We start from the raw sequence: 12982 nt of genomic DNA on the forward strand, positions 1-12982 counted from the left end.
TTACGATTCGCTTCGTAATTTCCGAACTAATTGACTAAACAACGGGGACAATATATTCACATATGGGCTTTGTTATATCCTTGGTACTTTTGTTAATTTACTGAAAATAACTGTACGCATTTAATTTGATACGCTTGCCGTTTTACGTCTGTATTTGATAAAGACATGCATACAATGGAATATGATACAAATTTATGAATGAGGTATTTGATTGTTTACCTAAAATGATTTAAATGAAACGAATAGACTAGTGAAGAGCTTCATCGTATATTTTCTATTGTACAGTATTTCAATTTCAGCAATATTCTAGCCAGTCATATACCGACCGAGCTGCACTCGGTTCATATGAAAGATCATACCCTCATAATGAACGCGAGCAACTTCAGCTACTCCAGTAAGGACCTGAATTCGTCGTATCAGACAGGCAGCTGGACGGTGTACAAGTTCATGTATGAATATGTGCTCCCAATAATAGTTTTCGTTGGACTTGCCGGAAACCTAACGTCCATATACCTGATACTCTATGACAAGCAGATGCGCAAAGTATCATCCAGCGTTTTTCTAACGTCCGTGCTGGCGGCGGATACGGGGATGCTTATAAGCCTATTACTGGTATGGATTGAGTCGCTTGGATACCCTGTAAATCACATTCCCGTCGTGTGCCGCATCAACGTATATCTCACTTACGTCTTTGGATACCTGTCCATATGGTAAGATCTTTTTTCTGAACTAAGTATAAATCAAAGAAAGTTTATTCATTTACGTTTTGGTTACCTCACCCTGCCTTTACGGGACGGCGAGCTAGTACGTGCATATTATTAAGCTAGTCTGACGCGACTTAAAAGTTGCATCAGATAATGTTGTTTTACATGTTGGAAACATATTGTTGTAATATTGTTTTATTTCTTTCGAACTGCATAACATGTATCAATGTTTATTGAATAGTAATTGATTCCAGACACACAGAAAAAATACTTCTTACTAACATGTCTAAAAGTATCGACAAATAAATAAGGTTCTAGTCAATGCACAGAACACAAACAGTAAACATTCATCACATATTTTAACCGGGGTCAATGACTTTGAAAGGCACATGATTTATTTTACTATCTTTTTTTCCCACCATTATCAATTAAATTCAGTATTGAGATGAAGCACGGGAGCTTACAGGAAAATAGATCATTAATTGAAAATTTAGTCAGAGAATCAAACGATCGCATAGCATCCTATATAATGCAATTATCTAGTTTAATGCTTAAGAACAATTTGCAAACCGCGAACAAAAAGCTTCACTGATATTTTGCTAAGCTTTGATAAAAGATATATGGCTCGCATCCTAAAGCACTTATGTTAACAACTTTATCGCGTCTTTAAAACTATAAATTATAAGTACATTATCACATTAAATGTAATAAATCTAGAATGACATCACGCACTTCTACTACATGTTTAGAGGTGAGGCAAGTTGTGTGTGCTTGCAACAATTTATTCGATCTTTTTATGTTGTCACGGTGATTCTCGGTTGGGTCCGATGGAATTCCTGATTCTGTTTCGGACCTCTTCGGTTGTGATGCGGTCTTTTTAGGAGATGCCAAGGAGATTTGTGTGACGCACTACACAACACAAACACACACATTTGATATTCACATAATTTCAATAAGCAAATAGCGTGTTTGCTTTTGTTTATACATACCACAATGAGCAATACACTTTTTGACATATATTTGATAATTAGTTCACTGTTTCCACATTGTTTCTAATTAAGAATTGCATTAAGATTGAATTGATATTTCAGGTATGTGGTGTGCATAACAGTTGAGACGTTCATAACAATTTGTCACCCAACAAAGATCAAACAAATGTGTACGTTGTTCCGAGCACGTGCTGTAGCGTTGGTGTTGCTCGTCATGGCACTGGTGTTGTATGTGGTGGCGCCAATTATCACCGAGGTAGACTATATTAATATATACAATATTCGCATATGTATGCAATTTGTTGAATATATGTATGTGTAGTATTCATCTTTTAAGCAAATACAATCGAAACAATAAATGGATTAACCATTATAACATAATGACACGGTTTTACTTTGCATTTCAATTAAAACAGGATACAAATAAGATTCACTAGTATTTCCCTGTGGAGTAAGACACTTGCTTTATATTAAAGCAATAATATTTCTCATGCTATTAAAGTGAAGCTAGGAGTAAGCTGATATAATTAAAAGCCTGTAGGGCATCAATCACACGATCGGTATTAGTGTTAAATGCGAACATGTCTGATCATAAGCTATAGATCGTTACTACTTATGCTGAACACAACCCTCGAAATAAATAGGAAATTAATAGTGTGGACACTGTTTCGTATGCTGCTTAGTATATTTGCCTGAAACTATAATACAAGCATTATACACACAACTTTACAATACTTTCGGATTAAGATGAGTTGTATGCTTGCTTAACATATTTTAAACGAATGAGATTGATAGCATGCTCTCAAAAGAATATACATATTGTATCAACGACTCTGTAATAATAAAGCTGTTTAGTTGTCAAAAGGACAATTATCAAGTAAACTGCAGCAAAACTGCCTTAATGTTAGTCAACACTACCAAAATGTACCGTAAGTCAAACTACTGGTCTTATAAACGAGGATGAACTGCATAAATACCATCCGTTCTTCCAAACCATATGGATACTGCACACGGGACGCTTTTTGTGGGAGTTTGATGTTCGATCTTTATTTTAGGATAGTGTTATATTTAAACATATGCAATCGAAGTACACATAGTTAACCTTCGCTGATATAGCGAGCAAGAACACCGTATGAATAGTATATATTTTCATACGAGTTATATATTGTATATAACGTGCTTATTATTTTAATGTTCTAGGCACAAAGCGTACCTCATTCAAATTCCACGACAATGTGTATGCCGATTGCCAAATACGCCCACTTACTGCAGTTGGTCTTCTACGCCGACATTGTGCTGACCCTGCTCGTTCCGTTCGTTCTCCTCATCATTTTGCTGACCTTCATGACAGTCGCCATTGTTCGCTCGGTAAAGAGAAAACAGAAAAGAACAATCAAGAAAACCAACGAGGATGGCAATCAGTCTAGCATAAGAAAACTGCCACAGGTTCGGGTAGCAAAAATGTTATATATACTATCGGTCAGCGTAGTGTTTCTAAATATACCAAGTCATGTGTTCAAACTGAAGTCTCTGATAGCCGGAAATACCCAACTGTCTGTGGAGGAGAGTATGATTCACCTCGTATTGCTATTTTTAAGTTATACTTCATTTACGGTTAAATTTTTCATATGTACCGCCTGTAGTAAGAATTTCAGAAAATTGATAGATGAACACTGTTGCTTTGCACGAGTAACGCGTTACCACACTGTTCCGCAGCAAACTATGGAGTCAGCTACCTGACTACACATGTCAGTGTTTAGCTTGTTTCGTCCGACATCAAAAACTTCGTAAGATGACCTTAGCTGAATAGATAGGAAAATGACCCATATATCATAGGTTATAAAAGTCAAACTCAGTCAAATACGAAAAGTTAATTACCTAATAAATGAATTTGAACTCATGTGACAAGATTAAAAAGAAGACAAGAATCGTATTAACGGTGCGTTTGTGTCATAGTTTGAACTTCAATGTTTAATACATAATGTTTTTTATAATCATTACATTACTTCTATCGGTGAATAATACTAAATATTGTAATAATGCGATGTCACAATTAGCAATATATCCCTTTTATTTTGAGAAGGAAATGTATACTTTCGGTTTATTCAATAGACCAAGCGCAAGCAATGGATGATAATATAATCGTATTTGATCGCAAACCTTTACAAAGAGTCATTTGAGACTTGCCTCCGCAATAAAATACCATTGACTTCGTTGTGTCTTACGAATGATTATGGTGCTGATATTTGTGAATTAATTATGATATTCTTTATTAACTTACAGTTGCTTTCTTATTTAGACCTCAACAATAAACACAGTTATAAGGATGATAATTTAAAGAAAGCGTTTGTATGAAGTTTTGTATTTACTGTATGTATCACAGCATCATACATTGTATAATAGTGTATTGTTGATCTATGTATTCGTAATGTTAGACTTTACAAATAAACACATACGTATATATGTTCCAGTCAATTGCATTGGCCATTCTTCAGTACGCAAAGATTGTCATAATAACTGTTTGATTGTTTTTCTGATTCTTAAATATCTTAAATCATAGTGAGTGTGACAGGAATTACGAGTTTACTTCATTCTAATTGTTGTCTAACGACTAAACTTCGAAATCAACATTCCCTTATCACATTCTGTTACGTACTATGTATATGCCTAATGTGTGTGTATCTCGAAGTTTATGAGTGTTTTTTTTAAGACCTTTCCGACCCAAAGGCTCAAAGGCAAAGGCTGCATAAGAAACATACATTAAAAAACAATCGACATTTAGCCAGAATCGGTGTCATGTCGTATTAATTGTTTTATAATGACATATGTGTTTGCCAACAGCAACATTTTGATGGATATTAGTTTTATTGTATTAGATTATATAGTCCTCGATTAGTGTATTCCTAATTTAATGCGTTTGTACCTGATCAACGTAATGAGGCAACAGTAAGTTACGCGATTGTCTACTTTGTGTATGAAAATATACGGAACTAAACATCGGTCGGCGTGGTGTATTGGATAGTGTGTCCGCCTCGCGATCGAGAGGTCACGGGTGTGATTCCCACTGTGTGAGCATTCATTATATCTTCCCTTTAGACACCATGTACTGGTCCTAGTTCCCGGAATAGCACTCGAGAGCGTTTCGAATAAGTACTTTTAATACAATTGAGCTAAAATAAAATAAACATATGTGACATAACTTATAATAGAAATCGTATTACAATCTAATGCCTATCTGCCGGATGTTTTACGTTCAATGCAAATAAATCATTTTAACATGCAAATGTATTGCATTGCATTTGCATTAGATAATTAATGTTCATGTTAGCTGTGACCCCTAATTCATCGTCAAGGTCTGTGTCCATATTCCTGAAGGCAATAATAACGAAAGTTGTAATCTATTGTTTTACTTTCTTTTTTAGTGTTTGCCATTTACAAAATATAATATCAAGCAAAAATTGTATTTTGTTTTGCAATAATACACAACACTCAATTCCCATTGTTAGTCCAAACGACACCCATTTATCCAATCCAAAGTACCTCTAACCACAATTGTAAAAAAATCCAAACACCATACAGAAACATCTATTACTATGAGTTATTTCTTTTTAATATTAAACATGAAGTTAAATCTTGATCATGTGTCTTTGGACGTGATAATAATGTTTAAATAATAAAGAAATCTGTTTTATCATTTGTTTTGATGTACATCTTATTTTTAGTAAATGGAACGAATATGCTTATCACGTAACAACTGTATAGTTTATGTACTTTAGACGAGGTTATATTTACACCCACAGTTATTTGTCATTGTGATTATGCTTTATCACATGTCACTTTGTGTCGATGTATTTACTTTTGCGCTGTTAAACTGTATGGTTCTCGTAAAATTTATCGAGTAATTACACAATATGTTTGTAATGTGTCTGCGTATCAGATTACGGCAGCGCCTGCCGAAATCAAATTTATAACATTAAGAAATTATTGGATGATAACAGGTTCAGTTATGTATGTAACAGCGTTCATAATATTAATGTAAAAAACAACAACTGATTCTAAAATCCAGAATAATAGATGCATGCAAACAAAATGCAAACAAAATTGATACCGCAAACTAGAATATAGTCCAATGTTAGAAATATATTGAACATTTAAGTCAAATCTTGAATATGAGAATTACCTATCCTTAGTTCCTAAAATTTTAAGATTGTATTTATGCCTCTCGTATACAGACGGTAGATATAATGGAAACACTATTGCTAGAGAAGAAAGATATTGTCTTTGTTGTAATGCCACGGATATTGAGGACGAATTTCATTGTGTTTGTATTTGTTTAACACTTGTTGATATAAGACAGAAAAACATTAAAAATATTACTATAATACTCCATCTGTAATTAAGTATGTACACTTGCTACAATTTACCAATAGGTCAGATCTAATAAAACTAAGTTTTTTTGTTATGGAATCGTTGATTCTCGTTTGGAATTTGTTAAATCGTATAATGTAATTTACAAATTGTTCATCCTTTGTACTTTAATATGGATTCGTTTTGCATACAGTTATATTTTGTTACCCTTCTTTTTGTGCGAATATTCGTGTAACCATATACCAATACCAACTACATGTGATGTTGACGACGCAAATTTTTTAAGTCAAATAAAATAAATGTCTGTCTGTCTGTCTTAAATACTTGAGTTCAATTTTAAACATGTCTAGCATGCTAACGTTTGGGAATTGTATCACTTAATGACGTATTCACACGTCTTTTAGAACATACACATGCGAGCAACAGTATTTAAAACCGTATTGACAAATTAATTGTTTCACTTAAGATATGTTTCTCTGTTAATGTTTGAACTAAATGATAAAGACATTCGGTGGGCTTATTGTGTAATTACATATGTACCACAAACACAATCTGAATCGGAAATAATTAAACAATGCATTAGTCCTCTTACAAAACTCGGAGGAATATATCAACCTTAGTAGGACTTCTTCAACATTAAATAGTTCATAATGTCATTTGGTGTGATTGATGGCAAACATATGAAGATCCAAGTCCCAGTTGTGGATGAACCGGCTTTATGTAAATCGAATGGGAAACCGTTCAATAAACACACAATGTTACTATGTAACTGTTACAACGGATTGCACAAATGCGACATAATATATCACATTATTTTGGCTGTGTTAATCGGCATTCTGTGTGATTGTGTTATATTGTTATAAGGTGTTGAACAAATAACAATTTAATTGCACAATCAAGAGTAAGCATTGTCAATCTGATAACCTTTTTATTGCTCTATTCATGTTCGATTTTGTATGTAGTTTATATTGGTTATATATTGGGAACACATTGAACAGTGTTTGTATATTATGTTCAATGATAATGAAAGTACCGTACTGTTTGTGACATGTTTATATAAATATTTGTCGCTGCTATGTGTTTGCAATATGGTGTGATTTCATGATCTTATAATATAACCAATGGTCAATACAGTTCAAATAGAAGATAATATTATTTATGTATGTATATATCTACATATCATGATATTAACATATCAAGATTAATGCCAGCGGTATTATACAATAATTATTCCGAGGTTAGTGTAAGGCTATTTATTTTAGCTTGATTGCATCGAACGGCTTAGGCTTATGTAAACGCTTTCGAATCCGTTTTCTGGATATAGTCAATAATTCGTGTATATGGGGAAGATCTAAAGGACGCTCACATTGCGGGGATAGTACCCGTGATCTCCCGATCTCTAGGCGGACATCATAAATACTAGGCCCGGCAATCATATGCAGAGGTTCCCTGATGATGTCCATGAATCTGATACAAAGCTACAAAGCTACCTACATCATGGGAATTCTTAGGCAACTTGACATATATTAATAAAGTCAACGGGCATGTGTTCCCTATAATAATTACTATCTGCTTGCAAATTCTGTTTTTTTCCAATTTAAGCAATGGCATCTCAATCCATTCGTGAAATCGGCTTACGAATATCACCTGACAAACGGTTAGATAAACGCATTTATAAACATTAATTCGTTGTACTTGAACAAAAAAAAAAATACTCTTATCAACGCTCTAATCATACTTGATGAAAATCGTTCACTGAAATGTTTGAATACTGAGTTGACACTTTATTTGTCTACGTTTTTCTTATAAAGGCAATTGCGTTGATCCTTAATATGCACATTTGTAAAACACGGGTGTGTTTATTTGTGAATATCGTGTTTATGTTATTACTTTAATATAAGTATAGTGTTATTTACGTTCATGGAATGCGTTTTATATATTTCAAGGCATTAACAAACTATGAGGTTAAAAGATAATGATGTATACATATAGTTTGTCATAATATTGGTTACGGTAAGATTCCGAATTCTTTATAAATATAAAATCTTTTGCTTTTGTTTGAGGAACAAAATTGTTATATTAATATATGAATGAAATTATTTTGTCAACTTGTTCTGATAGAACATAAGCACACATGCAAAACGTGCACGCAGATCCATCTCTTAAGAACATTTAATGCATGTGTGTTTATGTCTGATTTAGCAATGTTTAATTGTTTTCTCTCTCAACAAACTTGTACAAATCAGAATTGGCTAATTATCTTTACACGTACTTTCAAACGAAGAAAGGTATTTTTCACTAGCTAACACAGGAATATTGCAACAAGACCATTTGACTTTCAAACTAAAGTTTCATTAATATTTAAGATTGACCGTATTGCTAGGTCTCAAGTGCTTGTTGTCTGATAATGACCAATATTGTTTCTTTACACCTTAATAAATCAGGGACACATCAGCTATATAATTTTGTCAATGTATGTTTTCTTTTTTCCCGAAACGTACTCATAATCAATGGTCGGCATAAAATTAAACCTCGTCAGCAATTTTTCTGTGTTCCTTTTTTATGTCGTTGCAATTCTTTGGTTACCGATCAATTTATGCAACGTGTCTTTTACCTAAGCGTGTAAAGGACGGAGTGCCTTAAAGATAGCAACAATTGTGTGCTGTCATGTTATAAATGACAGCCCATGCATAACCTTCGAGCACATTTCAGCAACATCAATGATTGAAATAAAACAACTACACGCATACTTGGATTAAATAAGTAAAAAATGTCATACATGCTGCTTCATAAAAAAAGGACTCAAAACACAGTTATAATTTTTGTTTATGACTAACTCGTTAAATGATCGGCTGCTGTTATTGATTCCTATAGGTGAAGTTTTTATTTAAACAAATGATTTAAAATCAACACTTTTATTATGACGACTGTCGCTTTTTTTTTCCCATGAAATCTTAGAAGTAACAGTGATATCTTTGGATTATATGTATATTATTTGTGTCTGTGTAGTATTGACAGATTCCGCTTATGATGCAGCCGTGCTGTTGGAATATAAGAATTAAATGCTTATACAAAACAGCAAGCAAATCGCATTGTATGTGAATACATGCGTTTAGTAGTTTAGCAGTTCACTGCTGATTTGCATAAGGAAATTGTGATTTAAAAACGGTTTCAAATGAGATACGTGCACATACATGGTAGTATACAAAATCAAGCCAAATCAATTAATTAATAGCAATATATATTAAATATTGTAAATATAACTATGATGATGTATCATGCTACTTTACTTTATTGTTAGTAATAATACATTGTTTCATTCTGTTTTGTTAAATAAATATGAATCGCAACAAAATCTATAAGTGGTGTTCTGAATAAAAAATATAATATTTTCCTTGTTTAAAGTAATACACAACAAGATTATGTAGTAAGGCATCAATAGGAATGTTATGCGTCAAACTATTGAGTCCCGGTGGAACATTTTGCATATGCGATGTGTGTTCGTGAACAAAACAAACACGCTTGTATTCGCCTTTTTCTCATGAAGTTATAGTGTGTACCATGAATACGCCCATGTATTACCCATTCTACCGAAAAATTAGATCCAGAGATAAAAATTAAGTATGTATACACTGTCATGCAACCTGCATGTATAACTTTTTACTTTCCGTCAGGGTTTAATGTTGGGGCGACTGTTGTTAAACAATAAAAAAATAAATTGTCGTAATTCAAAAAACTACTCAGTTATAGTATTATATTATTACACACATTATTATACACATCGGGCTTAAGCTTTTAGTGTTATTTGCTATCATTTATCAAATCATCCGTTTGTCTTTTCGTCCGAAAATAAACAATAGCGTAAGACATGCTTACATTGATAATCGGAAATTGGTATACGCATTCAGCGTTAAAGATAATTTATTGCCCGGTGGGGGTAAATGCTTTCAAGCATGGGGGTAAATGGTCAAATTTTGCCTTGCTTGAAGGGTAATTTGCTAAAAGTAAGACAAGAATATAGCCGGGGGTACAGATACACTACTTTAATCATGTTAAACAAATTAAATACCATTAACTATGTGTATTCCTTCATAGTAGTAGGTTTCTTAAAGTGTTTTTGGTTTTTTTAGATCACCTGAGCACAACGTGCTCATGGCGAGCTTTTGGGATCGCTTTTGTGCGTCCTTGCGTCGTCCGTCGTGCGCCATCAACATTTGCCTTGTTAACACTATCTAGAGGCCGCATTTATTGTTCAATCTTCATGAAATTTGGTCGGAAGATTGTTTCTCAATAATATCTTGGATGAGTTTAAATACGGTTACGTTTTCTTGAAAAACATCGATGCCAAGGGGCGGGGAACTTTTCCTCATATGGCTATATTATATATGGCTATAGTAAAATCTTGTTAACCACTCTAGAGGCCAAATTAATTGTCTGACCTTTATGAAACTTAACCAGAAGATTAATCCTACTAATATCTTGGACGAGTTCGAACATGATTCCGGTTGGTTGAAAACATGGCCGCCAGGAGCGGGGGCAATTTTTTCTTATATGGGCTATAGTAAATCTTTGTTAACACTCTAGAGGCCACGTTTATTTTCCGATCTTCATGAAACTTGCTCAGAAGATTTGACCCAATGATATCTTGGATGAGTTTTTTATATGGCTAAATATGGCTATAGTACATCTTGTTAAAACTCTAGAGGCAACTTTATAGTCCATATTCATGAAACTTAGTCAGAAGACTCTATCACAATAATATCTTGGACGAGTTCAAAACTGATGTCGGTTGGTTGTAAAACATGGCCACCTTGGGGGCGGGGCATTTTTAATTATATGGATATAGTAAAAACTTTAACATTCTAGAGGTCACATTTATTTTCCGATCTTCATGAAACTTGGTCAGAAAATTTGTGCTCATGATATCTTGGATAAGTTTGAAAATGGTAGCCTTTGCTTGAAAAACATGGCTGCCAAGGGCGGGGCATTTTTTTAATATGGCTAAATATGGCTATAGTAAAATCTTGTTAACACTCTAGAGGCCACATTTATAGTCCGATCTTCATGAAACTTGGTATGAAGATTCATACCAATAATACCTTGGACGAGTTTAGAAATGATGACCTTTGGTTGAAAAACATGGCCGCCAGGGGGCGGGGGTCTTTTCATTATATGGCTTTAGTAAAACCTTGTTAACACTCTTGCTCTCAATAATATCTTGGATGAGTTAGAAAATAATTATGTTTGCTTGAAAAATATGGCTTCCAAGGGGCGGGGTATTTTTCCTTATATGGCTTAATTAAAATCTTGTTAACACTCTAGAGGCCACATCTACTGTCCGGTCTTCATGAAACTTGGTCAGACGATTCATCCCGATAATATCTTGGAAGAGTAAAACAATGATGCCGAATGGTTTTAAAAACATGGCTGCCAGGGGGGCGGGACATTTTTCCTTATATGGCTGTTGTAAAACCTTGTTTACACTAGAGGCCACATTTATTTTCCGATATTTATGAAACTTTGTCAGAAGATTTGTCCCAATATTATCTTGTTATCTCAGGTGAGGGACTTTGGGCCTTTTAGGCACTCTTTTTAACTGTCCTTTGTTTATAGGCCTGTGAGCCACGGAAAACTTGTTTGCCAACTTTCAACAGTTGTTTTATTAGCGTTTAAGTGTGTCCTTTTTATTTTAAAACAGAGGAAATCAAATCATTCAGTATAAGCAGTTCACTGTTTTTTACTCGATACAACTTTTGCCGTATAAAAACTATCAATTTTACTTTGAGAAGTAATTTGTTTTGGCTTCGAAGAACCATGCCACCCTTTTCATGTTAATAAACACATAAGCGCTTGACTGTCTGTTAAAAAAATCTATACTAAATTACCATGTGTCTAGATGATACAGAGTATACATACCACTGGCTATTTGTACAATCCAGCGCACAAATTAGCTCTAATTTTTACGATAGCCAGTCTCATATTTTGGCGAAAGACAATCAGCTGTTTATATTTTTTGTTTACGTTGTACGCAAACAATTTACATCATTTGTGTAAGTCCAGATTGGCTTGCTTAAATGTACGCACGGAAATGATAAAAAGAGTATCTTGATATTTGTAATGCGTATATTACGCTGATACGCAGCTTATCTAAAACGCTGCGCATTTTATCTGATGACCGGGTAAGGCTGTTTCAGCGTTCAGAGGTCGTGTGACAACTTTTTAATTTTCGCAGTTACGCGAACATACGTTGCAATTTTATATATAATCGTGCAATGTGCGTACAAAACTAAAGTAATAGTGTTCCTTATATACTGCCAAAAATCGATGAACGTGCATTTCGGTATAAGTTGTAGTTTTAATTTATATACGTTGAATTTATCTGCGATTGAATGACTTAAATAACCCACAATAATATTTAATACATACAAACACTGTGTGTTTACACTGTAGATTGATAGTATTAAGGTCAAACGAATCTTTTTTTATCGTTAAAATGTATGTATGTATTTATGTGTTTTTTGTAATGTGTCTTCTATTAATGCATCGTATCCATATGTCTTTATTTTGCAAAGTAAATTTTCGGAGTTTACTCCTAGATAAATGGGGATATATTTTAGGCGCAAAAAAATATAGAGAATAATAGGTAAGTGTTTATAGATCAGGTTTATCATGCGAGGCTTAGACAACAAAAAGCACGAGCCTTGGCGAGTGTTTTTTCGTTTTCGTGCCGGCATGATAAACCTGATCTATAATCTACACTTATCTATATTCTATTATCCCACTTTTAATTTTGTAAACCTTTTTGTTTTAACAAAATTACTTTGACTGGATAATTTCGCAGGATTTATGACGTCATTTCGTCGAAATATTGACGTCATTTCCTGCCGTTGATTATAGATGATATTTAATTAACGGGCATTA

At 33.7% G+C, this 12982-nt stretch overlaps 1 protein-coding gene across 1 annotated transcript; it reads left to right on the top strand.

Moving 5' to 3' along the window:
* Positions 1-366: 366 nt before the first annotated feature.
* LOC127878300 (probable G-protein coupled receptor B0563.6) lies at positions 367-4218 on the top strand. Its single transcript, XM_052424820.1, has 4 exons — positions 367-710; positions 1796-1949; positions 2966-3145; positions 4165-4218. Exons 1-4 carry the CDS (start codon positions 367-369, stop codon positions 4216-4218), a joined length of 732 nt encoding a protein of 243 aa, XP_052280780.1.
* The last annotated feature ends 8764 nt before the right edge of the window (positions 4219-12982 follow it).

The sequence above is a fragment of the Dreissena polymorpha genome, chromosome 4 (assembly GCF_020536995.1).
Source record: "Dreissena polymorpha isolate Duluth1 chromosome 4, UMN_Dpol_1.0, whole genome shotgun sequence".
Lineage (NCBI taxonomy): Eukaryota > Metazoa > Mollusca > Bivalvia > Myida > Dreissenidae > Dreissena > Dreissena polymorpha.